The 27,611-nt window shown below is 35.2% G+C and overlaps 14 protein-coding genes across 14 annotated transcripts; 9 read left to right on the top strand and 5 right to left on the bottom strand.

The window, feature by feature from the left end:
- Positions 1-65: 65 nt before the first annotated feature.
- On the bottom strand, positions 66-467 carry BMR1_02g01270 (hypothetical protein; the record flags this gene model as incomplete). The annotated part of the gene is made up of 1 exon (XM_012792572.1): positions 66-467. The coding sequence occupies one exon, from the start codon at positions 465-467 to the stop codon at positions 66-68; it is 402 nt and encodes a 133-aa protein (XP_012648026.1).
- Positions 468-744: 277 nt separating this feature from the next.
- On the top strand, positions 745-1,164 carry BMR1_02g01265 (hypothetical protein; the record flags this gene model as incomplete). The annotated part of the gene is made up of 1 exon (XM_012792571.1): positions 745-1,164. The coding sequence occupies one exon, from the start codon at positions 745-747 to the stop codon at positions 1,162-1,164; it is 420 nt and encodes a 139-aa protein (XP_012648025.1).
- A 499-nt stretch (positions 1,165-1,663) lies between these two features.
- BMR1_02g01260 (conserved Plasmodium protein, unknown function) lies at positions 1,664-3,629 on the top strand (the record flags this gene model as incomplete). The annotated part of the gene is made up of 5 exons (XM_012792570.1): positions 1,664-2,104; positions 2,125-2,280; positions 2,356-2,619; positions 2,640-2,777; positions 2,880-3,629. The coding sequence occupies 5 exons, from the start codon at positions 1,664-1,666 to the stop codon at positions 3,627-3,629; spliced, it is 1,749 nt and encodes a 582-aa protein (XP_012648024.1).
- On the top strand, positions 4,381-5,556 carry BMR1_02g01255 (MT-A70; the record flags this gene model as incomplete). Its single annotated transcript, XM_012792569.1, has 1 exon — positions 4,381-5,556. One exon carries the CDS (start codon positions 4,381-4,383, stop codon positions 5,554-5,556), a length of 1,176 nt encoding a protein of 391 aa, XP_012648023.1.
- On the top strand, positions 6,532-8,411 carry BMR1_02g01250 (glycine hydroxymethyltransferase; the record flags this gene model as incomplete). The annotated part of the gene is made up of 5 exons (XM_021483144.1): positions 6,532-6,741; positions 6,762-7,219; positions 7,242-7,542; positions 7,916-8,270; positions 8,293-8,411. 5 exons carry the CDS (start codon positions 6,532-6,534, stop codon positions 8,409-8,411), a joined length of 1,443 nt encoding a protein of 480 aa, XP_021338100.1.
- BMR1_02g01245 (F-type H+-transporting ATPase subunit beta) lies at positions 8,873-10,417 on the top strand (the record flags this gene model as incomplete). Its single annotated transcript, XM_012792567.1, has 1 exon — positions 8,873-10,417. The coding sequence occupies one exon, from the start codon at positions 8,873-8,875 to the stop codon at positions 10,415-10,417; it is 1,545 nt and encodes a 514-aa protein (XP_012648021.1).
- BMR1_02g01240 (hypothetical protein) lies at positions 11,085-12,916 on the bottom strand (the record flags this gene model as incomplete). Its single annotated transcript, XM_021483143.1, has 7 exons — positions 11,085-11,165; positions 11,187-11,408; positions 11,430-11,803; positions 11,824-12,071; positions 12,094-12,209; positions 12,231-12,377; positions 12,398-12,916. 7 exons carry the CDS (start codon positions 12,914-12,916, stop codon positions 11,085-11,087), a joined length of 1,707 nt encoding a protein of 568 aa, XP_021338099.1.
- On the top strand, positions 13,255-18,768 carry BMR1_02g01235 (DNA polymerase I; the record flags this gene model as incomplete). Its single annotated transcript, XM_012792565.1, is given in 8 exon segments — positions 13,255-16,898; positions 16,919-17,168; positions 17,189-17,381; positions 17,536-17,753; positions 18,128-18,376; positions 18,397-18,489; positions 18,510-18,641; positions 18,661-18,768. 8 exon segments carry the CDS (start codon positions 13,255-13,257, stop codon positions 18,766-18,768), a joined length of 4,887 nt encoding a protein of 1,628 aa, XP_012648019.1.
- BMR1_02g01230 (hypothetical protein) lies at positions 19,648-21,284 on the top strand (the record flags this gene model as incomplete). Its single annotated transcript, XM_021483142.1, has 3 exons — positions 19,648-20,815; positions 20,837-21,013; positions 21,133-21,284. The coding sequence occupies 3 exons, from the start codon at positions 19,648-19,650 to the stop codon at positions 21,282-21,284; spliced, it is 1,497 nt and encodes a 498-aa protein (XP_021338098.1).
- On the top strand, positions 21,679-22,865 carry BMR1_02g01225 (hypothetical protein; the record flags this gene model as incomplete). Its single annotated transcript, XM_021483141.1, has 4 exons — positions 21,679-22,269; positions 22,291-22,453; positions 22,475-22,761; positions 22,782-22,865. The coding sequence occupies 4 exons, from the start codon at positions 21,679-21,681 to the stop codon at positions 22,863-22,865; spliced, it is 1,125 nt and encodes a 374-aa protein (XP_021338097.1).
- On the bottom strand, positions 23,147-23,647 carry BMR1_02g01220 (dUTP pyrophosphatase; the record flags this gene model as incomplete). Its single annotated transcript, XM_021483140.1, has 3 exons — positions 23,147-23,209; positions 23,232-23,368; positions 23,389-23,647. 3 exons carry the CDS (start codon positions 23,645-23,647, stop codon positions 23,147-23,149), a joined length of 459 nt encoding a protein of 152 aa, XP_021338096.1.
- A 436-nt stretch (positions 23,648-24,083) lies between these two features.
- BMR1_02g01215 (tRNA (guanine-N7-)-methyltransferase) lies at positions 24,084-25,030 on the bottom strand (the record flags this gene model as incomplete). The annotated part of the gene is made up of 7 exons (XM_021483139.1): positions 24,084-24,188; positions 24,212-24,297; positions 24,319-24,448; positions 24,471-24,542; positions 24,564-24,775; positions 24,798-24,924; positions 24,974-25,030. The coding sequence occupies 7 exons, from the start codon at positions 25,028-25,030 to the stop codon at positions 24,084-24,086; spliced, it is 789 nt and encodes a 262-aa protein (XP_021338095.1).
- BMR1_02g01210 (small nuclear ribonucleoprotein F) lies at positions 25,240-25,629 on the top strand (the record flags this gene model as incomplete). Its single annotated transcript, XM_021483138.1, has 4 exons — positions 25,240-25,248; positions 25,326-25,416; positions 25,467-25,569; positions 25,593-25,629. 4 exons carry the CDS (start codon positions 25,240-25,242, stop codon positions 25,627-25,629), a joined length of 240 nt encoding a protein of 79 aa, XP_021338094.1.
- Positions 25,726-27,404, bottom strand: BMR1_02g01205 (ATP-dependent RNA helicase DRS1; the record flags this gene model as incomplete). Its single annotated transcript, XM_021483137.1, has 7 exons — positions 25,726-26,209; positions 26,231-26,324; positions 26,346-26,450; positions 26,473-26,559; positions 26,580-27,059; positions 27,080-27,169; positions 27,191-27,404. The coding sequence occupies 7 exons, from the start codon at positions 27,402-27,404 to the stop codon at positions 25,726-25,728; spliced, it is 1,554 nt and encodes a 517-aa protein (XP_021338093.1).

Here is a 27,611-nt window from a genome sequence, read left to right as displayed (position 1 = left end):
ATTATTGTGTGGTGTGTGGGTATATATGGTTTCTTCAACGTAACTTCATCGTTTGCAATTTATAATCAAGTGTTGATCGCTTGAATATACTTCTTCCTGAGTTTATTTGAAGTGATAACCACAGGCCGTCTTAGCCTCCTCCTTTGCCGACTCTTTAGCTTAGAGCGCAAGTGCTGTATACCCGACCTCTTGTGCATCAACTTGCCAGAACCTGTGATTTTAAACCGCTTAGCAATGGATTTGTTGGTTTTAGGTTTGATCCTAAACTTACCAGTGGACGTGGGCTTGAAGCGCAACAAATAACAGATTTTGTGGTGGTAAGGACCGTGGTAGTAGTTAATTTTGCGATTTAAAGCAGGATTCTGCAAGTTAATAGTGTATAGACAATTGTATAAATTATTTTGTAATGCGATAAGAATTAACACTATTAACACATAGGTGTTACAGTGTCTATAAAATTTATACATGTTACATAATCAATGATTCTACATCATATTATGGTTTTTATTTAATAATAAATGGACATTATTTAAAATTATTGTACATGATTATATATTCAGCGATGACTACGCGTAATAACACATATCTTGACACATGCATGTACGGTATACTGAAGCATAATAAACCTGGTATGGGTTGGCCTGCAGTAGGGGCTGGTTCTATAGAATCAATGACAGAGTAATTTTGTGTACATATAGCACACAGGTGGTATATTGGCACTTGTTGTTGTGACATTGAGTAATAATGGAACTATACAAACTAATATTGCTGGGCATTATAGTAAACAACACGTATTGTAGACTAAATGATAAACGATTGGAGGAAAGTTTTAGTAGTAATGGTGATAAGGATTTAGAAAACTTCCTGAGTGAATTTGGAAATGGTGATGAGGGTGAAGATGATGAAGATGACTTGGAAAACATAATTTCTGAATGGAGTAACGAACCCATAGACATCAACCTGTTGCAAATTACAAATAATGATGCTTATACTGGCGTAAGTAAGATGAAAAAGGATGGATACGGGAATACCGATGGTTTTAAGGATTGGAAGAGCAAATTTGTGGTTGAAATGACAAAGGGGAAGAAATTGGGATCAGGTAAAAAGGATTATAATTTGAGCAAAGGTAAAGAAGTGAAACAGAAGGGGGAATATAAATTTTGAATGAGATAAAAATGGTTGAAAAGAGACGAGTAAATACAATGAGATAAAACGAAGGGAGGAAAGGGGAAGAGTAATCGTATGGGTGATGAGTGAAATGGAATTATTCATAAAGAGAAGTAGATGAAAATATAATTTTAAGGAAGGGAAATATTTCAACAGAAATGATAGGGAAAATGTGGAAAGTAGGGAAAATAAATCGAATATATTGAAGAGGAGCAATTATAAATTTTTAGGTAATTTATGATAATGGAAAGTGACTGCTGTGGATATAAATATAAGATAGCCAGTGTGGCTATACATAAGAAATAGCCACTAGTGAGCTGTATGCCACTATATTGTGCTTCTGTTACATGTAAGTGATACCGAACTAATGACTATGGGGTCATAACTGATAATGTTGAATTTTTAGTATCCATAATGAGATTATAAAAGCTTACCATAGTAACTTTAGTAAAACTTGTTAATTATAATATCCATTTTATCGGATAGCTTATGCAAAATGACTCTTGAACCTAGAAATGAAGCTACAGATGGAACTTCAGTGAGATACTTCACTAGATCGTCAATTCCTGGAAATAGAGTAGGTAGGAGGTGGAATTTTGATGAAAATATTTATTATAACGAGCCTGAATGGTTGCCTGAGGACGACGAACAGCCTGATGACTTTGAAATAAAAGATGTATACGACTATCCATTGCATAAAACTCATAAAAATATAGAGAAAAGAGCACCAGTTAAAAAATCCCTAGTTCCATTAATCAACATTACCCGCTGTGCTTATATCACTCATGTGCCAGGGATACAGGAAACTGACTTAGAGTATTTGAACAAATGGTATCAGAAATACTGGCGTGCGATAAATTCCAGCGAATTTAACTACATTAATTTGAGCGATTATATTAAAAATGACATTTTGTATAACTATAAAGATCCTGTTAAGGTATTCGATTCGTTATGTAGATTCAAATGTATCTTGGGGCACAGAAGATTTTATATAATACTGGTACTATTGGTGACGGAATTAAACATGGAGGAAGTGAATCTATGTCTAAAAGCCCAAATTTTAGACACTTTTTTTCATTAGCTCTAAAGAATCCAGTATCACTTAATTCATTGGTATGTCATTATATAATCACAATAATCAATTTTAAACAATTCCTAGCAAAATTAATTCAATACAAATTTACATAGATAATCATGACCAATTGTGTGATAATGATGAAAGAAACACTACAAGATCATGATGCACAACTCATAATTGTCGATGTGTTACTAAGTTGCTACCCCTGTGCATTGGAAAATTTTGTAAAATTGGGTGGGGTTTCACATATCAAAGCCTATCTAGACTATTTGGCATCAAATAGTGTCCTGGATGCCCATACAAATTATTTGTTGAAGTGTTTTAGTTTGTTGGGGCAACTCGATATTACATTGGATGTGTTGAAGCAATCTAAAGTAGGATACTGGTTATGTAGATTGGTATACCTGTTAATATAATTGCTTCGGGGAAGATCAACCCCAAGGGAACTGTACAATACGAATGTTCAGACATTGGAGTCAAGGTTAAGGCTGCAGATTTGATTAAGAGGTGGAAATCTATCAGGGATGAAGCGGTAAGAGTTACATATCCCATTATAATAGTTTACGAATGATACTATTTTAGAAATTGAACAATAAATGATTTCCAAAGAAATCTTAATCAATCACTAATTTAGATCCAAAAACCACTAAAAAATACTGTTAAAATTACGCCTAGCGGTACAAATAATAACGCCACGTCAAGTTCTGTGAATAAAGACACCAAAAATCTCTGCTTTGCAAAAGGAGTGGGGAATTGTGATAAACCCTCTAATGGTGAAGGAAAAGGTTCATTTGTGCTTAATATCTTGGACACTCTTGTGGAAGAGCATGAAAAGGGGAGGAAGAGGAAACAAGAACTTAGGAATGCTCACAAATCAACCAGTTCGCGTAAATTGGAGAAGAAAATCGCAAGAGACTCTATTCTCGTCGATTCTACTGTGGATAAGAATTCTATTTGGAAAAATGGGCCTTCAGATACAGTGCATGGTAATCACAGCCGAAACTATGCTAAGTATTCTGTTGATTATAACCAACAAAATAGTACATCAGTCATGATTCCTGTCGGCATCCCCGTAATAACAAATCCCTCATCAGAGCCATTACACCATATCCCGCAAATGTCCAGTGTTGATCACTCATATAACAAACTTCCCCAGCAACATGTTATGCCAATTAGTAATGTACAAAATGCTGATATGCAGCTCGTACCACCCACAATAAATTACAATGGTGTAGTAAATCGATCGGTTAATTATCATTCACATTCAAATATCGAAGAAGGCGATAGTATGGGCAGCAGTGAGACTGCAAAAGTTCAGTCTCTATTGAATTTTTTTAGGACTAATGAAGCTAATAAAATGGGTTGTCAAGGTAGCGCACAGTAATTCTATTGTGTACCATATTCTTATAATATATTCACAGCATGATTTTATGGCATTAAAAATAGCTAATATCTAGTGTGTAATATGCAATAATGATGTATGCCATACATTGAAGTGATTGTGAATGTTTGAAAATAAAAGTTGTAACAAGTTATTATAATAATTGTAGTGTCAATAATATAACCAAACAAATTGCAGTGTATTGCTTAGTTACAAAAATAGTTTAAATTGAGTAATAATGTTGACACTTCAATATGATTGTTCTATGTGGTATTGTTATCTTATCTGGCATTTTCATTTTAATTTTGACCTATGTTTGAAAGTTAAATTTAATTAAACGTTTAATACTGAAATTAATATTAACTGTGTAGCGGATTGTGTTATTTTTCATTAGTATTGATGTATAAATTTATATTTCTAAGTTCATAAATATTTAATTTATCAGCCTTTGTAAAATCATAATGATAATTATAATTTATTAGTAAACGTATATAAGACAGCTACAAATTTTAAAACTTTATAAAGGGGTTGAAATTGACATTGGATTATGAATTATATTTGATATAACACATTGATATTGATTTGTAACATTTTGTAATTATTGGATATAAAAATATAGGTAATTGTGTATGTATAAATACTAAAGCGTTACTAAATTCTTTTTTGATGGGTAATTTAATACAAATTTGTAATTTGTATTAAAATGTTAATGTGATATGTTGGGTCCAACAGTGTGATCTGGACGGGGGTTAATATGGAGGTGGATACGAGTGAAAGTGTGCGTATTGATCGGAAAAAGAAGAAGCTAGATAAACAAAAGTATAGTAAATGTGATAAATTTGATATAAATAAATCGATAAGTTACAGAGGGCGGTCTAGGTTGATGAACGATTACAATCAACACTTCTTAGACACAGGATTGAGGCCTCAAAATTTCATTCGCGATTCCGACTTTTCCAAAAGATTTGAAGAATATCCAAAATTAGATAGATTAATGAAATTGAAATCTGAGATTATACAAGCAAGGGCAACTCCGCCGATGTATATAAAGGCCAACTTGCGTACATTCAATTGGGATAGTTTGGGTGTTAGATTTGATGTTATATTGATAAATCCGCCATGGCATAACAGTCATAGTTTACCAACGGATAAATTCTGTTGGACAGTGGCAGAACTTAAGAAGATTCCCATCGATCGTATAGCAGATAGTCCTTCATTCTGTTTTATTTGGTGCGGTGCAGATCATTTGGAAGATGCTAGAGAAACACTTTCTCATTGGAAATTTAGAAGATGTGAAGACATTTGTTGGCTCAAAACAAATATCCACTGGAAAAACAGTTTCCATGACAACAGCAACTTTTCCCGTTGCATAAACAATGATACACTCCTAAAACGTACAACTGAGCACTGTTTGGTAGGTGTAAATGGAATTGTAAAAAGAGATGTAGATTTCCATTTTATCCACTCAAATTTGGATACCGACGTGTTAATTGCAGAGGAAACAGATCCTTTAGAGCTTTTGTTGAGAGAATACGAAATGGATGATTTGAGGAAACAACTAAACGATACTAATATGGAGCAAATTCATGAGGAAATCAATCGGTTAAGAATGAAGGAATATGAGAAACCAAAAGAATTGTATGATATCATCGATAGGTTTTGTATGGGTAGACGAAAGTTGGAATTATTTGGCATAGAAACTTCAATTAGACCTGGGTGGCTTACAATTGGTCCTTATCTAAGTAGTTCAAATTTTGATCCAATTAACTACCGCCTTTGGACAGAAGGGGATGCTTGCTGGCCCGAAAAACGTGACTACCGCGGTGGTAGATTCATGGGTACTACAGATGAAATTGAGAATCTTAGACCAAAATCGCCCCCCAGGGCAGGAGGTGCTTCAAATGTTAGATATGAAGAGTATTCTGACTAACATATTTGTTATGAATGTAGTATATTATTATAATGATAACTTTTGATTAAAAATTCTAGTATTTGTGGATCCATTTAATAACCAATGGCCAATTAATATATAAATAATTTGAATGATTGGAAAACCCATGATAAACGTATAGATTTGCGCATCAATCATTGCTTCAATACCTAATGTAGGCTGAGCACTATCTAATAGAATAAGACACTATTTTATTGATTAAATGGGTATTTATGTATTTTATTTAAAAATAAGTAATAGCATAAATTATTAAAGATGGATGTTTAGGGGTATATTTATGAAATTGTTGATATGGAACGCATAATTTAACCCCCTTAGCCAATAACAATTTTCGCTACTCAATTTTTTGTTTAACAATTTGTTTTAATTAAATATAATAATATATGATGCAACTCTATTGGTGTGTAATTATGCTTGGTAAAAATTTAACAATCTAATCAAACATTTTGGCCTTTATAATCTTTTAACATTACGCGTATAAATCATCTATTAATTGTATACTTGAATCATTACCAATGCATTTTGGATTGTTAATTTGTAACAAGCGTGAAATATACGTTTATATGGCATCCTTAGTATCAAATTGACACGTTTCAGAGAAATATTGACGATTTTTAAATTAAATGTGCAACTATTGAGTGATATATATATTGATATCAAGGAATATAATTAGTTACGTGTGTCAGTATATAATAGTTCATAATGTATAAAATATCAGTTAAACACTATTAACTGACAATAAACCATGAAATTTTGTGTAAATATGATTGTTATAAACGAAGATACGTCAGACACACTTACATGTATATATATTAGAACATAAAGGTTAAACCATTATATATGATCATCATATATAAGATAACTCTGTGTATACGGATAGATTATGAATGGCTCTTAATCCCAGAAATAATGCACTGAAATGATTAATTAAATGTCATTACAGTATGATTCTATATGCGGCCCTACACCATTAAAGGCATAGTAACTTTTATTTCAGCTAACATATTATATGCTCGAACTAAACAACATATTTCATCAGAAATGAGTCCACAAATGTGTTTTAATGATCATGTTGGTCTTATGGAATATGACCCAGAAATGTATAATCTCATCAAATGTGAGGAACACAGAATTAAATCAAGTATCGACTTAATTGCATCGGAGGTACACACCACTTAATTTAGAATTTTGTGAGCACTGCAGTTATGGAATGTCTCGGCTCCTGTCTGACATTCAAATATTCCGAAGGTACTGTTGGCAAGAGGTTTTATGGAGGATGCGATGTGGTAGATAAAGTTGAGCAGTTATGCAAAGATAGGGCTCTCAAGGCATTTGGATTAGATCCTAAAGTTTGGGATGTGAATGTTCAGGCCCTATCTGGATCCCCAGCTAATATTAGTGTATTGATTGGACTATTAAATCTTCATGATAAAATAATGGGTTTAAACTTAACCTCGGGAGGACATTTGACACATGGTTATTATATGGGCCATAAGACTATCAATGCCACCTCCAAACTGTTCAATTCTCTGTCATACGAATTAGACCCACAAACTGGTTTGATAGACTACCAACAATTAGACAAATTGGCTAAGATGTTTTGCCCCAAACTCATTATAGCAGGTGCCTCCTCATATTCGAGGTATAACATACAGCTAATATAGATTTATTAACTACAGTAAATTCAGGGAAATTTGCGATTCAGTAGGTGCTTATCTAATGGCCGATATTTCCCATATCTCAGGGCTTGTAGCTGCTGGACTCCATCCTTCCCCCTTTGATCATTGTGACGTTGTTACCTCCACAACACACAAGACTTTGAAAGGCCCAAGAGCCGGATTAATCTTTTTCAATACACAGAAAAATGCTGATATTAAGGCCAAAATCGATGGAGGTGTCTTTCCCATGATGCAAGGAGGGCCACACAACAATACAATTGCAGGCATTGCCACTCAGCTTAAGCAGGTCGGTGCTGTTTATAAATTGTTATTAATAATCACAAGCATTTGTGATTATTATAACCTCTAGTATATCAAATATTAAGAAACGTTAGTAAATATAAGCTGTTGATGGTGGGGATAAATTTTTCCTCGATCATATTTAAGCAGCGTTTAATCACATTTTGTATCTGCATATTATCTGTTTTAATAAATCACACAAATTCTCACTGTAATGATGGGGTAAAGTTTAAGGCATCCTATAATTTTTTGCAATGCTATATAAGCACATATCCCAAATATGCATGGCATTATACTTTGATTTAAATAGACTGCATACATTGATCTGTTTTGCACAAGCCTCATCGCAACACAACAATTAATTGATATTGTTAACTTAGGTCATGTCCCCAGAGTGGAAGGAATACGCTGCCACAATCATAAGGTGCGCAAAAAGGCTAGCCTCAGAGCTTACAAACATGGGATTTGACATACTAACCGGGGGCACGGACAATCATACAGTGATACTTAGTCTCAGGAAATATGGCTTAACCGGATCTAAGGGTCAAACAATTTGTGATTCGGTCAATATAACACTGAGTAAAACAACAATCCCTGGGGACACTAGTCCGCATAACCCCTCGGGGGTGAGGTTGGGTACTGCAGCCTTGGTTAGCCGCGGCTGTAAGGAGGAAGATATGGTGACAGTGGCTGCATTTTTGAAGGAATCATTTGATTTGGCCAGAGATCTGCAGGGTAGGCATGAGATATAATGCAGATAAATATGGAAAGATGTTGAAGGACTTCATCAAGGGGGTTGAGGAGAGCGATAAGGTTAAGGATCTAAGGGCCAGGGTGGAGGAATGGGCATTGAAATTCCCAACACCTGGGATTTGAATTTATAATAATAAATTGATTATTTAATCAATTTTATCAACAACGTAATGCACAATGAGTATAGTATATGGCAGAGTGTGTGGAGTTTTTTCTGAGTATTTGAAACAAATGGTTGGAGATACGGTGTATATTTGAGTGCGAAAGATTTGATATGGGTATTTTGTTGTAGGTTGACGGACTAAAATAAACTATTGGTTTAAATAATAGATAATAATAGAAATTTGTGTGGAAATAATCTAGTGTAGCATAAACTGTGTATATAAGTGGTAAAATGTGTTCAAATCATTGCGGTTGAAATTAAGGATTGTGCCTAAATCAACGCAAAGTATATGCGTGCGTATATATGTGGGGTGTGTCAAATCGCGTCTGCGATATTAATTATTTATTATCATCGGATGAAAGGGCTACAAATCGCCGTAGAAAAGCCTTCAGCATAGTACTAGCGCACTTTCCACTCTACTATGGCTAGGAAGCTACTGTTTAAGGCGTTACAACGTAGCATATTACATAATAACAACTTTAATGCATCAAGAAGACACCTTTCTGTGGCAAGAAGTTCTGCCACTTCTGGTAATGGATATATAGCCCAAGTCATTGGTGCCATTGTGGATGTCAAATTTGATGGTTCTCCGCCTCCGATTCTAAATGCACTGACGATAGATACCAAGGAAGGCAAATTGTCGTTAGAAGTTGCCCAACATTTAGGCGATGGAATAGCAAGGACTATTTCTATGGGCCCAACTGAAGGACTTATGCGGGGTCAGCCCGTTATTGATACTGGAGCGCCTATATTAGTCCCAGTAGGGGATTGTACCCTAGGCAGAATCATGAATGTTACAGGAGAGCCATTGGACATGTGTGGGCCAATGAATGAAAAGAAGAGGTTATCTATACACAGGCCAGCTCCACAATTTGCCCAGCAAATGACAGATGAAGCTCTTCTTATTACTGGGATAAAAGTGGTAGATTTGCTAGCTCCCTATGCCAAGGGAGGGAAGATCGGACTTTTTGGTGGTGCTGGTGTCGGCAAGACGGTTTTGATCATGGAACTGATTAATAATGTGGCCAAAAAGCATGGCGGTTACTCTGTTTTTGCAGGTGTAGGTGAAAGGACGAGGGAGGGTAATGAATTGTACCATGAAATGATGGAGACAGGTGTTATAAAGAAAAAGGCACTAGGTGGTGGGAAGTTTGATTTCAGTGGATCTAAAGCAGCGCTGGTCTATGGACAAATGAACGAGCCACCTGGGGCCCGTGCTAGAGTGGCACTAACTGGATTAACAGTCGCAGAATATTTCCGTGACGAACAAGGACAAGACGTGTTGTTGTTTATTGATAATATTTACCGATTTACTCAGGCAGGGTCTGAGGTTTCAGCCTTGCTAGGCCGTATACCTTCAGCTGTGGGATACCAGCCTACATTGGCAACAGATCTTGGCTGTTTACAAGAACGAATTACTACGACCAAATCTGGTTCAATCACCAGTGTACAAGCTGTGTATGTGCCAGCAGATGATATTACTGATCCAGCGCCTGCCACAACTTTTACTCACTTGGACGCTACTACTGTACTTAGCAGGCCAATTGCTGAACTCGGTATTTATCCAGCGGTAGACCCGTTGGATTCAACAAGCCGTATGCTAAGCGCGAACATTGTGGGAAATGAACACTATAGTGTAGCCCGTTCCGTGCAGAAGATACTGCAAGATTACAAATCGCTTCAGGACATTATTGCCATTTTGGGTATGGATGAACTGTCGGAACAAGACAAAAATATAGTAGCCCGAGCAAGGAAGATGCAAAGGTTCTTATCACAGCCATTCCAAGTGGCGGAAGTTTTTACTGGTAAACCGGGAAGATTTGTGGAATTGGAAGATACAATTGCCGGGGCACGAGATATAATTGCGGGTAATTGTGATGAGTTTCCCGAGATGGCATTTTATATGGTAGGAGGCATTGAGGAGGTGAAGCAGAAGGCGATGGACATGGCTGCTGAAACATTGTAGCCATACTCAATAGATTAATATTGTGTATTTGTGAGGGTTTACAGTGTTATCATAGTGAGAATTTCTAGTTGATTGTATTTGCTAACAATTTGCAAAGCAGGTTGCTTTGTTTTTTGTCAATTAGTGAAGGGGTTTGAATTTTTAAAATTGAAGATTTGATCATTACAATATTTAGTATAATTGTTGAGTTAATGTTACATCATAGTTTATCCACGACTTTGGAATGAGCGTAGGCGACGTTTGATATCTATAATATATTCAAATGCGGTTATAATTACATCATTTATGAATTATGTGAGATTAATATCAATCCATTGATGTGTAATAAATTAAATTGCTTTTTGATGAGCAGTAGCGAGTTGCGTGTTGATGTTATGTTTACTTAAATAAAAATTAACTTTGAAATTTGATTTTAGAATTTTCTTTCTATAATTTTTGTGGGAAAACGTGTAATGACTTGTATGATTTTCTTTACATACTTAAGTTTAGAGTAAAACTGAAAATTAAAATAATCAATTTTGCGCTTTACATAAATAAATTGATTTATACATTTAAAATAATTTATAATCTACTTCATGCATCCATCTAGTATTTTTCTAGCTAATGGGTTATTTGTGTACTAAATTAAAGTAACAGCAAATCACGTATACTGGGTCAACAAGTATTTTCATTCATCAAAATTGTTGTTACTAATTCTGTCATTTTCAACTGATTTAACAGCATGTTCGTCGATTAATTTCTTGTCATTCTTAATCAAACCACACCTTACCATATGACTAATGGCCATTTGTAGAATCCTCTTCTTCCTCTTTGAAAATTTATCCGTGTTAATATATTGATTATGTATAGTACAGCGAAGCGTGTATTTGAAGCTTTTATTCCAGGCCTTATTGCCAAATTTATTAAGCTGTTCAATAACTTGTATGTAGAAGGGGTTGAACTGTCTTTCAGCAAGAAGACATGTTATCACTGTCTTCACGATATTTAATATCTACATATATTATATTCTTACATTATTTTTAGATGGGAAATTGTCTGTGATAATTTTAAAGGCTTGAGCGGAATCATGTGAGCGCATTAATGTCAAAAACACGGACTTTTGTGTACTATTGGACAATCCAAGAGAGGAAGCTTTGGACAACAGTTTTTTTGTTTCATTGGATTGGCCGGTGGGCAATTGTGAATAATCAGTAGATATGTACTTTAAAGCTTTTGAAGGATCAATATGCCTATGTGGAGAATTGATAAAGTTGTAAAAATTGACCTTTGATACAAACACGGAAATATTGCAATGCCTTTTAAGAGTCTCCTTTAGATTATCGAGGGGTAGCGTATTACATTTTAATTTACGCTCGCATATTTCCAACTCCAAAAACCTAACAACACCTACATTAATTGCTAATCACTCTTAGAATAATCAATGCAAGTTGTTTTATATTCATCAATTTTGGTCTGAATTTGTGACAAAATCTGTTGGATGATTTGTGGAGATTTAATATGTACAACGTGTCCAAAATATCTAATTAAAGTTATTATCACATAGGATAATTCATCATTCATATCACAATCAGTAATTATATGTATAATATCGCACAATAATTCGATATCTAGCATTCCAAAGTGGAACAGGGATGCTAATGATATTATGCAATTTCTAAATTAGTGTCTTTGATTACTTTGCAATTGACTTTTTACTGGCTATTATTTTATCATCATTTGAATTTGCGTTCACTAATGTAGTAGTGGACTCTTGTACCAAATCATGCAGATTTCCAATAAATATATATCCAATCTATATTAGGCATTGAATTACTTCGGGCACTAATGATGATAACCAACTAATTATTCCAGTGTATGTCATGATAACTGAAGGTTGTAATTGTTCATTTGATATTGAGAATAGAATAATTAATTCCGCTAAATCTTTGGAAATTTCATAAGGTAGCTTCCCTGATTGTATCTAAGTGACAATTGTGTTACATTGAGTAATGAAATTAGTTTAGTCAATTCTTCAATAACGATGCTTATATTTCCCTCGGAGAGACGATTTAATTGGGAAATTACCTTTCCTTTGCATACTATCCACTTTTCATCCCTTAATGAATTGTCATTTGATTTTATATCCACAGTTTTGCCATTTTTATTCTTAGTTATGTTAGGCAATTTTCTCTTCTTGGTGTAATCAAATGGCAATTCTTTGGAATTGTCATTTGAATAACAAATTTCTTCATCAGATTCCAGGTTCAACCCCTTGGTTGGCGATTCTCGATCTGGCGATAGAGATGTTACTACATTTTTGCCCGCTTTAGTAACATCTGTAGAAGGTAAGGTATTTTTCTTTAGTTTCTTAGGTAAACAATCACTTTTAGTTATAGAATCTAATAAGTCAAACAGGTCTTGGCCATCTTCAAAGGTGTTGGAGAAAATCTCACGTTTGGATTGCTTATTTGTAACATATTTGGATTCGTAATTTGCGATAAATTCATCATCATTAATCATAGGTCCATAAAATTATAAATTTAATTATTTGATAAGGTAATGCGAATTAATCTATACTGCATTATATATTAACTAGTAGCCCTAGAGTAGAGAGCTGTCACTGGGGTGGCGTATATATAGTTACACATAATGCAGTGTCATCCACAACTGTAGTTTAATACTGTATACCATGCAATTTCTATACTATATTGTTTAAAGTTCATAATAATCCAATGATAACAATGTCTATCGCCAGTGTTTATTGTAACCACCTATTAGCTCTGAGATCTCATGTTATATTAACAGTTGACACTGATAATTTACTCGTTAACAATGATAAAGGATTCTAACGATTACCAATGGAAAGGTATATCTATTGTGCCATTTCCATGAAAATGTTCAGCACATTACAACGGCATAGGCACGCGCATTATTTGACAATATTCACCGCGTTGTTGACAACTATATATCTACGAAAGTACACAACAGTAGAGGCGGTACATATCTCCAAAATGAGGTTATCCTATAGGAGACCCAACACGAATTTGCTTACCATCATCTGTAATATGCAGGTAAATCAAAACCATAGCATACCTCCTATTACACATTTGACACTTCAGCCATTGGCCCAACGGTGTCTGTCACCCCTTACACCCTGTATAGTTGATAATGGTAAATATGTAATAGCATTCGCTAGCAATAACAGTATTGTTGGGATTTGTAATAATACGAATGATTACAGGGTTAATAAATTGCATAGTGAAGAAGATGACGACAAAACTTTTGTCTCCGGGCACTACAGATTGGTTTCTTCAGAAATTATGGATTATTTGTACCGTAAGAGGGTTGAATTTGTCGAGCATCCACTAAAGTTTACACTAAAATATTGTCCTTTTTGCCCTCCTCACAAATTCAAATCTGACAATTTGTTTAAACATGAAATTTTTAAAAACACAGGCAATTCTTATTGCCACAGGTGCAATTATCGAGGCAGTCTATTTGATCTCAAAAAGGCATTTGGAGACTTGGATGGTTCACTATTTTCATCTTTCAATAGCTACCAATACAACGTATCTCCTAGTGACACTAACACTCAAAATTTGAGTGAGAATGTAAATATATTCGGTATGGATAGTGTTATAGAGTATGTGGATAATTTGTTTAATCCAAATTTTGCAGATGTACTTGATTTTCTAACAAAAAAAAGGGGATTGACTCCGGAAATCCTAAGAAAGTATTTTGTAGGTGCTGGCGAATTTGCCTTTAATACCATAATTACCACGCCCATAGGCATGAAAAACTCTAACTCTTTATTAAAACCAAAATCAACCCAAGTGCTCCATAAATGCATTGTTTTCCCATGGCTTACCAGCACCAAATCTGGGTTATCTGTGGAACGAATAAAAATACGCAGTATCGCAGATAAGTCTAAAATGAAAATTTTACCGCCAAACGGCTCTTGGGGTCTATTTGGTGACCATCTAAGAAACGACAAAAGCGAAGAGATAGTTCTAACAGAAGGAGAGATTGATGCGATGAGTGTATACCAAAGTACAGGTAAGATAGCACTATCGTTTCCAAATGGAGCAAATTCACTGCCAATCCCAGTGCTTCCACGGCTGGAGCCAATTGAAAAGCTCTATATTTGGCTGGACTTTGACGCTGCTGGGCAAAATAGTGTAGATCATTTTGCCAATAAATTGGGTTTGGGCCGTACGCTGGTTGTTAGAGAAATTGACTTGCCAAAGATAATTGAAAAACAAAATATCTCAAATGCAAAAACAAATGTTTCAGATCAATCGCTGGATAAAATGGTAATCAAAGATGCAAATGATGCATTAATGCACAATGTAGATCTAAATTTGTACCTAAAGGCAGCACGTCAAATATCGCATTCTCAAATTATGAGTTTCAGAGATTTACGTCAGCTTGTATATGAAGAGCTTAGCAACCCGGCCTCGACCTGCGGCATACCATGCCTTACAATGCCAGGGATTACTGAGCTGACCCGAGGCCATAGGAGGGGAGAGCTGTCGGTTTGGACCGGACCTACTGGCGCTGGAAAAACAACGCTACTCTCGCAGTTGTCATTGGACTACTGCATACAGGGTGTTTCAACCCTTTGGGGATCTTTCGAGATCAACAATGTTAGACTTGCCAAGATGATGTTGCGACAATTTTGCGGACGAAATCTTGAGAAAGATTTGGATCAATTTGAATTTTATGCGGATAAGTTCCAGCAGTTGCCATTAAAGTTTATGAAATTTCATGGTTCAACCAGCATTGATCAAGTGATTGATGCGATGGATTATGCGGCATACGTGTTTGATGTGGGACATATTATTATTGATAACCTTCAATTTATGCTTTCTGGGCAACAGGGAAAGGCATTGGATGTATGGGAAGTGCAAAATAGGGCGATAGAAAAGTTTAGGCGCTTCTCAACACAAAAAAACGTACACATTTCACTAGTGGTACATCCGAGAAAGGAGGCTGATGGTGCCCCTCTGGGGTTATCATCCGTATTTGGTTCGGTTAAATCTACGCAAGAAGCGGACAACGTATTTATTGTACAAAATGTAATAGGCCAGCATAGGTCAATTGATCTCAAAAAAAACCGTTTTGCCGGCAGATTGGGCCGTGTGGTATTTAAGTTTGACCCAGTGTGTTTAATCGCACAGCAAATATCAATAGATACGGATAATATGACATCTATGAGCACTGCCAGCCCGAAGGATTCGGGCATTCTCACATCAACCCCAAACACCAGGTTCGATCCCGAAAATTTACCACCGCCTACACCTAATGCTCTGGTCAATGTCAACCCCTCGAACAGCCGCCCCTATAAGACTGGAAACCAGCACGGTAATGAACAATCATCAGGTCCGAATGCAAGCGATGCGGCAGACGGTCTGTTTAGCGGATTTGCGACGAACAGCCTTGGGGGTAGGAAGGAGGGAGGAGGAGAGGTGGTGGATAGCACTCATATAAAGCCGATAAATGCTGTGAACACCTCCGAAAATAAATCTGATCCGGCGGTTATATATGATACCACGTCTACTAGTGAGTCAGGAAATTCCCTGTCCAATGATGATGAACAGGAACAAAAGACGACAGTTACATTGCGTTCAGTGACCATTGACGAAGGCTCTTCCATTGCACAACTTAGGAACTTCATAAAGACCAACAACCTATCGGACGTGATAAAGACGGCAGGCAAGGGTATCAAGAAGGCTGATATTTTCCAAAAGATTCTATCCCACGTTCCTCCTTCAACTATCAAATTCGGTTTCCAGACACAGCAGCGTAGTTACTCAACTGTTAGTCGAATGCCAAAAATTTCTAACTATCCCTTCACTGTTTCTGGCACTGTGCCCATACTTGATCGCCAGCTTGCCCATGAAAAATTTCCAGATCTATTTGACGCGGCTATTGATGATCTATACGTTTATACACCAAAGAAGAGATTGTCTGAGAAGTTTGCCGTAACAAACTTATTATATATTACCAAGGAAAAGCACATACCATCTGTGGCTAGGCTGCTGATTGGTTGTGATATTTTGGGAATTGACACCGAGACAACTGGGTTAAATCCTAGACAGGATTCTATACGATTGATACAAATTTCTACGCCCAAAGGCATAACGGTGATTTTTGACATGCTAAAGATATCTCCATCCGTTCTACTAAGCAGCGGTGTCATACAACAGACGCTGAATACACGCGTCATGAAAATATTTCACAACGCTAAGTTTGACATCAGTTTCTTAAAGATCCTGGGTGTAAACCATGATCTATCTCAATTTGACTTCAATCCCATATCTCTACCAATATTTGACACTCTAATTGCCAGTAAGCTGGTTGAGGCTTCAAGGTTGGCATACGGATTCAAACTGGACCAAGTTTGTCAAAGATATCTGGGTGTATACCTTGATAAGACCCAGCAATACTCAGACTGGACAGTGCCTGTTTTAAGTGAAGAACAAGTGCTTTACTCAGCTAGGTAGTGTGGCTTTGATCTAGAGATTCTGCTATTATTCTACCCCTATACGAGTATTTGAAGGATAAAATTTCCTGTATGGGCCTAGAAACGGTAGCAGACATTGAGTTTCGATGTGTGCTGGCTGTCGTTGATATGGAATTGCACGGTATACAGGTGGATAAGGGCAAGCTTGATGGATTATGGAAGCAATTGCACATGCAAAGGGATTTGGCTGAAAAAAAGCTCAAGTCAAAATTGGGTAGTGACCTAAATTGTAACTCCCAGCCACAGGTACATAACTGTCAATTTAGCTTGTCAAAGCATTACAAAATCTTGGTGTCAAGGATATATACACCAAGAAACTAATTATGGATACCAATGAATCAACCCTTTCGCGCAATTCGTTCCACCCTGCAGTATTTGCCCTGAGGGAGTATCGCAAGTGGAGTAAGGCTGTTAATGCGTTTGTTGATAAGCTACCCAATCACATTTGCAAATTTACAGGTAATATAATAACCCCATAAATATATCAAACATTACAAAATATAACGCATATTATGCGTGTGTCATTTATATATTTTGTAATGTTGTATATCATCTCATTGTGATATATCTTTTTTTAATTTGGCATTTACCCATTAATATTATACTAATACAGATCGTATTCACCCTAATTTCAACCAGTGTGGAACGGGCAGCGGTCGTTTCAGTTGCGATAACCCTAACCTCCAACAGATCCCCCGGGACGATAAGTTTAGGGGCTGTTTTGTACCAAGGAAAGGGTACAAATTTGCGATAGCAGACCTCTCCCAAATTGAACTTAGGATTGCTGCGGATATATCACAGGATGAGACAATGATCAACGCTTATCTAAAGGTACGAGTGTAAATGGTTTATTAGTTTTGTTTTTTCTCAAATTGTTACATATAACATGAAGTGACTAGTTTTATAATATATTATTATATAATCAAGTGGCGTTACTATCTACATATTAAACAATATGAATATATATTCTGTAAAATCGTTTCATTTAACTAATTAATGAATGATGTTATTTTAAATATAAATTCAACAATTGCCTTTAATTGTTACGTATTTTATGTCTTGTTTACTTGTTTTGATAAAAATTTTATATCGCTAAATTATCAAATCATTTAACGTATAATTGCAATGTTTTGTAGGGCAATGGTTCTTATCTTAGCTAAAAAATTTATTTTGTAACATATAATTCTGTTAAATTACTAACATAGGGCCAAGACCTACACACCCTCACTGCAAGTCTAATCAGGGATAAAAAGTTGGCTGATGTTACAAAGGAAGAGCGACAGCTTGCAAAGGCAATAAATTTTGGATTGTTGTTCGGAATGACTCCAGTTACATTCCGCCAATATGCCGAGTCAATGTACAAGGTCAAACTCACGCTACAACAGGCAAAGACATTCCACCGATCATTCTTCAACTGCTATAAGGGGATTACTCAGTGGCACGAGAATATTAAGGTGTGAAAATGTTTATATAGAATGATAAACCGCTGCAAGTTAGAACTCTGACAAATCGCTTATCGATTTTCGACGCATTCTCTTTCACAAAGAGTTTGAATTACCCAGTTCAGGTAATTAAATAGTTAAGTAGGGCACATCTGCGGATATAATTAAGGAGGCGTTGGCAAATATTATTTTTAACGTAAAGGATATAGGGGGGAGGCTTGTTATGTGTGTTCATGACGAAGTTATTATAGAGGTGCCAGAAGATAAGGCTGATGAGGTATGGATTGCTAATTTAGGGATTAAAGATTCTGATTAAAACGATGGAAGATGCGGGAAATAAGTTTTTGAGGCATGTGCCTTGTGTGGCCCAGGGATCAATAGGCACTTCTTGGGCTGATAAGTAGTCAATTGTAATTTTAAAAGCTTATAATTTAATGATGGTACCTTTGCAGTTAATATTGTTAGCTATATGTTTCTAGCGCTCAACAATATCGATTAGTTGGTAATTTTATTCGCTAAACGCGCTAGAATACAAAAATTTATTGAATGATTACTGTAAACACCAATTGCCATATATATGTTGGTATGTAGAGGAGATTTCTGTGAATTAGCTATTATAGTTCGATTAACTAAATGAATAAGAAGATCAAAAGCAAAACACTAATATGTACTTGAAGAATTTTTTTTGATAAAAATCAATTTGATATTAAATTATAGTAATAGCGTAATCATTAGTTATATGTTTAGGTTGTTAATGGACGAATTGCGCCAACTAACGAATCAAAAATAATCTAACCATATTTTATAGGTAAAATAACTGCATGTAAATAGGAAGTGATATATATATATATATATCAATTGTATAATTAAGTATTGATTGGTGTATTGTAGTATAAAGGTATATTTCGCGATATATCTACAAATTGTGTCAAGTGACTAGGTTTAATCTGTGATAGCTATATATTTGTGTGCTTAAGTTAGCGGTTGTGTCCAGGACATGTGAGCAAATGTGCAAAAGTGGTATAGATGTGTCACCCCCACTGTTATAACAGATATACATACTTGATTTTATCATATCATATATATCACAAGCACTAATCATATATTTGAACAATGCTTTAGATTGTTGAAATTTTATAATTTGTCCTTTCACTTTCCAAATGTTATGTATAATACCCACCTATATCACTCTAGCGCTGCTAGTTATGGGATTTTGTGAATATAAATAATTGAAATTGTCTATCATACAATAATTTGTGGAAAAATAGTTTAAAATTAAGCCAATGGACAAATTTTATATACCAGTTATTGATAGCCCACATCAATACAAATGTAAAATATTCACTAATCGCAACTCACACTTTCGCCGCGCTAATAGCAAGCACAAATACGATCGCATTAAGTTCCCCTTGAGGCACAAAAGGCAACTTTACATTATTAAACTTATCCCGGGATATGAAGGATATGCCCACTTTTTGATTTATGACTCCTTCACCCGGAAGAGACTTAGCATTCAAGACAGCAGGATTGATTTAAAGGATAGGGGGCCTAGTACAAAAATTCATACGCTATTTATGCGTGATATGTATCAAGTATCTTCTTTGTTGCGGGACATAGCCCAGAAGGGATCGATCACCAAAGAAACAAGGTTCATCAGAAATGGTTACAGTATTTACAATGTTGATACGTTTGAAACCGCATATAAACGCATGATTGGTGTAGAAAGTGAATTTGAAAACTCCCCAGTTCACAAAAATTATAAAATTAACATGTCTGGCGATGGATCTAATGTTTCTAAAAGTAAATTTAGGGACAATGAAACCCAGCGTTTAAGAAAGCGGAAGAGTTTTTTTTCGTTGATACTATTTAGGTCAGTTGTTCCTAAGAATAAAATATTTTCCAACTTTCAGCATAAAATTTTGATGTCTAGCAGGAAAAGCAATATCTTTAATTCAACATATTCTAATGAGGGCCAACCTGCAGAGAAGTATAGTCGCATAAGGAAGAAAGGCAGGCATAAGAAGAATAAGTACAATTGGTGTTCTATAAAGTTAGCCACTCAATTTATAATGCAAGCTTTTAATATTTTATTCCCATCATTGACAATATTTTCAGTATCAATGGCGATCATTATTATTCAGTGGACCTTTTACTATATTCGCATGTTTTCGAAGAAAAATAAGTATTTAGATGCTTTGTTTATGCACTTTTCAGGCAGAAATTTGAAGAACAACGTTGCTATTTACGGCCTACTCACTTCAACAGTCCTACATTCATCATTGGGTCACTTGCTTATTAGTACAATCATGCATTTTCGTTTCAGCTTTGTTATGGAAAATACGCATGGCTCGATAATCACTTTAACAATGTATTTTATTTGCAGTATATACGGTATGTTAACTACCTGTTGTTACAATAAGGACGTCAAGCAGGCCAATGGATTTGCTGGGGGTAATTATACAACTTATTTAGATTGGGGAGTGGCAGGCATTTTGCTCAGTGGCTACTTGTTTAATTTCTATTTGATGCAAGGTGGGAAACACCACTTAACCAATTTTGCTACCAGTTTTGTTTGTTTGTTCTTTGTGAAAGCTAGCGACCATGGGGACCAGATTTCGTTGTACACTCATATTATGAGCTCTGTTTGCGGTGAGTAATATATGTTATTTTAAAAAAATTGACTGCATGTATTAATATATTATCATACTACTGCCTTCTAAATATTGGTTAATTAATGAGCGATTTATTAATATTGCTAAATTACTCAGGACTCTGCTTTGGGTATTTGTTCAATAAGTATGGTGGGAAATTGAGACGGGGCAGATTCGGTTCAACTGTCATTTGCGATATCATCTGCTTGTCACTGCTACTAGCGTTGCCAGCCGCATCCATAATAGCCCTATTTGTATTCGATACTTAGTCAGCACTTATAAGTGAATAAATGCCGCATTTGTTCTTTATAATCATAAATTGTGTATGTACAACTAATACTAATTGTATAATATTATTTGTGCATTTACATAACATTTATGTTTATAGTCGCGGCAATTTGTTGGCAGCTGTTCCTATTAGCAGACACAATTTAACTTGTTAAAAACAAATAATTTTTTATTTGTATTTTAGTATATGGGATTGGTCCATACCACTTATCCAGCCATCCCAAGCATTCACTCGTTTTAAAGTTATTCGAAATAGTGTTTGAATTTATAGTAAATATCAAATACTTGTCATACGTATTTACCAGGGTATATGCTATACCACAATCACTGATGAGCTAGTGTACCCGTATGAAATCTATCAATTAGTGGGCTAGCATGGGCTATCCTATGCAAATGCCAATTAGTGACCATTGTTCCGGATACTATCAAACAAAATGTAAAATTTTGCGTAAATGCAATGATTTTATGCATAGTCATGGATTGCGAGTTGTGATTAAACGGCTACCATTTGATGCTACAGAACCTAATGTGACCAACTCTGCATACTGTAGTGTTATACAAAAAAGACATATGATAGACCGGATGCTGATGAATAGGTCGTTCTACGAGACATCATACAACAGGAAAACGGATGTTATAAATGTGAATTCTATGTATATGTTGGGGAAGATCAACGAATCAGTGATGAAACATTTGCAGCTTATGTCAGAGGATATAACGGATCCTGAATTTTCAGGAATTTGGATTGGGATTTATTCCAAAACTTACAAATCAAAAACCCAATTGGGAGAACACTATCGGTCAAAACTCATAGCATGGGCACTGGTGGAACTACTTACTAGCAACGAAAGATGTTTTAAGGGTCTTTGGGTACATCCATACCTTAACAATATTGCAGCAACAGCACTACTCAAGGTATTCCTCCCACGTATAATATTGGCAAGTTTTGATGCATCACTTCATAAGGTATTTGAGTTATTTATGCAGATTGACACTAGATACAAAGTCAAATTGTTTTATGTTTGGGTGGCTGATATAGATATTTTCCCTCGCATTTCATTAGTGTTACTAGGTAGTAGTGAGAGATTGGGCCTGCTTAGGCATTATGAACATTCACCTCAAGGCATTAATAAAAGCAAGGGTGAATATGGTAAGCAAACTCTCACTTTAGTTGGAATTGAAAAATCCCATACTGACAATGGAAACAGCGAGTGCATGTGTTACTGCCAAAAAAATGCCAAATGGGATGAAATAGAAAATATCATTATGGGTTGCTCAGAAGAGATGATGTGTGCAAATGTAAACAAATGGCTTAGTGACATCCCTTCAAATGAGCCCAACCTTACTTGTTGCATAAAAGATATCCTATCGTCGAATTGCGAAAGCATTTATGTGGATGAAAAGGATAACCGTTCTTACGATGAAGTTGATAGCCTAAATATTGTGAAAGATGTATATGTATGGGCGTCTTAATTTAGGGTATTTTTAAGAAAATTTACGGATCCACCTGGGCCAGCAGGTTGAAGCAAAGGAGTGATGTGAAGAAGAGGTCAAGAATTTGAGTTTTTATTCGTTTTTTGGTGTACCCTGTCCAGTGTTACTTATTTTTTGATAAAATTGTGATAAATTTAACTGCACAACATTAACATTAGCCGATACATAAATTTGTGTAATATATATATTTTGGAATTTTTCAATTAAAAATAAGCAATTATCAAATAATAATAGTTAAATATCTATACATAAAAGCTGTATAGATATCTAAAGTTAAATATTGTGACTAGTCTGACTTGATTAATTTTCCAATTTGTTCCAAAAATATTGAAGATATTTTATCATATATTTAAGAACCGGTGGAACCAAACCCACCCAAACCTCTCTGTGTTTTATCCAATTCCTCTACAATCTAAAAATGAATATGAACTTGCCTCAAACGTAACTGGATCTCCAATAAAGCTGACCGCTTGTACCAGACGATCTCCCGCCTTTACCGTATAATCTGTTGTCTTAATGTTATCTACAGCAGCTAGTATGTCGCCCCTGTATCCGGAGTCTATTAGTCCAACTGGATGGGTTTTGAAGTACCTGAATTACACAATCTTAAGGGTGTTTTTGAAATACTGCTACGAGGAAATATCAACCAGCCGCAAGGCTTGCTGCAAGTTTTGTCTACAAATGCCGCTGCCTGAATTCCTAAATTTAGAAATACTGTCTGCCCTGCCTCAACAATTTGGTCTTGGGAGCAGAAAAGATCTAATCCACAATCCCCCTCGTAGTACGTTTTGTGATTTTTATAGAGATTCTTGGTGGTATCATTTAAGCATTTAATTCGTAGGTGCACCATTTTTATCACCGTGTGTGTGGCATTTCGCCGTGGTTTTCAAGTCTCAACTTCTCAAAATGCTGTCAGATTCCTCCATCACCCATGCGAATATTCATTATATATTTGTTTCTGTATATAAATAAGCATTTGTTGTCTATTTTTTATGGGCTTTCACTCTATTATGTATTTAGTAACTATAATTACACATGTATTGTTGTTTGGTTTGTTCATTTTAAAGCAAATTTTGCCGTAAATTTTTTTAATTAATAACTATCTAGCTATTTAACAAACTAAATCATTAGTTTACTTCTATAATCATTCCATGAAATTTATCATGTTATCATAAACACAGTAATATATGTATAAATATCTATAATCAAACTTCTATTAATTAATAATATAGGTAGAGTGCTTAATATATTATATGCTAATTTTATGGGTTGAGCAGAAAATAATGTTAAATGCGCGTATATGCCGCCTTGTATGAGGGTATGCCCATGCGATCAAACTTCTTCCCCTCATCAGTCAAAAATTGCAGCCTGCAGTAACAATGATCCGTGCGCTAATTTAATTTTTGTAAATTACCAAAAAATCGTCATTAGCCTTTACAAACAATTCGTGTTTGTCACAAGAATCCACCATCCACTCAAACAATTCCAGTACGTCTGTTACTAGATGCATAGTAGTTTTACCTATATAAATAACTCCTTTTGGTTTCAATAAATATGCATAAAGGGAAAGAAGTGAAGCATTAATAATTCTGCGCCTCCAATTTGACTTTTTAAAATGTGGATCAGGGTAACAAAAAAAAATCTTTTCCAGCTAATTCAATTGCTTAGTATACCTGTCTGCTACAAATATAATTAGGTAAATATCTCATTGCATTGGTTCTAACTACGTATACATTCATGTATTTCTATGTAACACATTTATTTACTTGGTAATTGTGCTTTCTTCTCAGGGAATGTATTAGTTGGCCGGTGAAATTAGTTACCTTTTCCCTAATTTCCATTCCAAGAATATACTTATCCGGAAATAAATCTGCTAATGTAACTAATAAGCTCCCGTACCCACAACCAATATCCAAAATCGTTACATTTGCTGGATTTCCAGCATACAATTTATCATATGATTGGGGAAACATATTAGCTACATAATTTATGTCTATTACTGTTTAAACTAATGATATCGGTGGTGTAATCATTGCCGGTGTTCAGGCGTGGGTAGTATAAGTGCCATGGCGTATGTCTAGGAGTGATTGGGTATGGAATTAGGCTGTCAGATAATGGATTACAATGCTGTATTAACTATATATTTAGAAAACGTGTGGAAAACTGTGACACTTACTGCACGTTGCCTATAATCTGCCTTTCTAGGTATAACAAATTCATCCTCCACTCCCATTTCCACAACAAATGCGTTGAAATTGATTTAAATATAGTAGTTATGTCATCGCACGTGATAAAATAGTAAAATATGGTCGTAAGTGTAGAGTATACATTACCTATATCCATACATGGGCCTGATAGTCATATACTATTTAACATCACAAACCCTATTAGTAGTGGAATATAGTTAACATCTTGGGGTTATTAATTATAATTGAGTCTATAATGTCACAGGTTAGCATCTATTGATATTTTTATTTCAAAATTACACCACCAGTGCAATTGTGATGCCTATAATGACGCTTACTTAGGTCAACGCCCCTGTAAACCCAAAGCCGTTCCTAACGAGTCTTCTAGGTAAAAATGTAAACGTCAAACTCAAATGGGGGATGGAATACAGAGGTAATATTAGTTAAACTTTGGTTTTTATGCCAAATAAAATTATCACATAGGACAATTAAAATCCTTTGACACCTACATGAACATACAATTGGATTCGGCTGAAGAATGGATTGATGGGGATTTTAAGGGTGTTTTGGGTCTCATTCTCATAAGGTTAAGCTAAAATTATCATTTAGATGTAACAATGTTTTGTATATCGGTGAAACGCCATGAAAGCGTTCCGCAATGATTTTAACTATTTGTTTTAATTTTCTTAAAATAATACGATAACTTATAATTGAAAGCTATATTACACATAATAGGCACGTGTCAATCCGACTCCTGATTCGCTATCTGCTCGTAAATGTCACTGTTAATTTTATCATCCAGCTTGAGTTTCCCTGCGGATTCATATTCTAAGCATTTATTTAGTATACTCATTAGCCTTGAATATTTGCTTGAGCTGAATATTTCATCAAAATTAGTACTCAAATAGTATTGCTTAAGCTCGCAATTTCTAGACAGCAATTGGGTATTGATATTGTCAATGCTATCCTTTGAGGCGATTGTTACCGCAATTCCCTCACATTGGACCCTTGCAGTTCTACCAACTCGATGTATATATGTTTCGATATCTTTAGGTTTGCCATAGTTTATTACACAATTCACATCTGAAACATCGATACCCCTTGATATAACGTCACTGCATATTAAGCAAGCGCGTTTTTTGTTCCTAAACCTCTTGAATAGTTTATCCCTAGATTCTGCCGTCAAATTTCGGGTAAATTCTAGTACCTTGAATTTGGCTTTTTTCCTAAGTTACCAGTATCCTTACAAGAACAATTTATTATATAATTGGAGTAATCTGGATACTATATGTGATAATTGGACAGTATTAGAGAATATCAACAATTTATAATGTTTCTTATCTGAATGAATGTAAACTTTACTAGAATTGAATATATAGCTATGTAGAAATTCCAATAAGCGTTTAGATCTATTTTTTACATTTGAATGGATATAATATTGCTGTAAATTGGGCGATAATCTCAAATCTGAGTTAGAATACTGTTATACTTGAAGACAATGAGGTGAATAGAATCGGGTTTTTCAAATGAAAGTGGGAAACTAAATCAGAAGTAAGCGATAGTGTAGCGCTTAGAACTATGTTAACTGCAACTTACAAACTTTTTGCCCGCCCTCCTTCGTACAATTGACATCATTAATCTTCTTAGTGTTGTACTGATTAGATATGGCATTTAAGAACAGTATACAGTCCAGAGTATCTCGGTTTATAATTGCATCTATCTCATCAACGATTATCCACTTCACAGAATGAAACATTGAATCTTGAATATTGGTAAAGTATTTGCTAAAAATGTCCAACATACCAAAGGTACTTATTAGCACATCTGGGCAGTTGGATTTTGTCTTCTTTTCAAATTTTTTCATCATTAGTTTTCCAACGCAACTAGTGATCTTAACTTTAGATAGAAAAGACCCCGTGTCAATTGGAGGAATGAACTTATCAAATATGGAGTGTACTTGATGTGCCAATTCACGAGAGGGTGTTACAATGATTGAATTGACTGAATGTATGTTCAACTTGTGCTTGGAGAGAGAGTTAAGTATAGGGATTACATAGCAAAGTGTCTTGCCTTGGCCTAAGTAAATGTTAGACTACCAGTCGGTGCCCATACGACTATATCAGATTTTAAGGGCGAGTATTGGTCATTTAAGTCGAACGACAAGTGAGGGATAACTGCTCTTTGTACTATGTGAATGAAATGCCTACTAGGAAAGAGCCTATGGAATTTTTTGCTTAGACATTCAAGTAGATGCTCATTTAGACTAAAATTAAGACCGTTAGATGTGACTAAAACTTGAGAGTCGCCATTTGAGCATATAGTATTAGATTCGAGCGATACTTTTCTAATGGAATGATCATGGTAGTTGTCTATATTGCATATTCTCTTTATCCACAAGGGAATAGTAGTATTGTTGCTCATGTGCAGTAATACTAACAATTGGCCACATTAACAGTTAGCGTAGCATATTTTGAGATTGAGCTTTTATTATAAATTTGGTATATTTTGGCAGGTATTATTGCGTTTATTTTTAATTAGCATCTTTGCGATTTGAAACAAATTTTTATGTTGTGTTTACAACGTGTCATACGTTAGTAATGTGAAGTTCTATATTGTGGTGCTACGTAA

This window comes from Babesia microti, chromosome II (assembly GCF_000691945.2).
Source record: "Babesia microti strain RI chromosome II, complete genome".
Lineage (NCBI taxonomy): Eukaryota > Apicomplexa > Aconoidasida > Piroplasmida > Babesiidae > Babesia > Babesia microti.
This window is presented reverse-complemented; position numbering and strand designations above follow the sequence as displayed.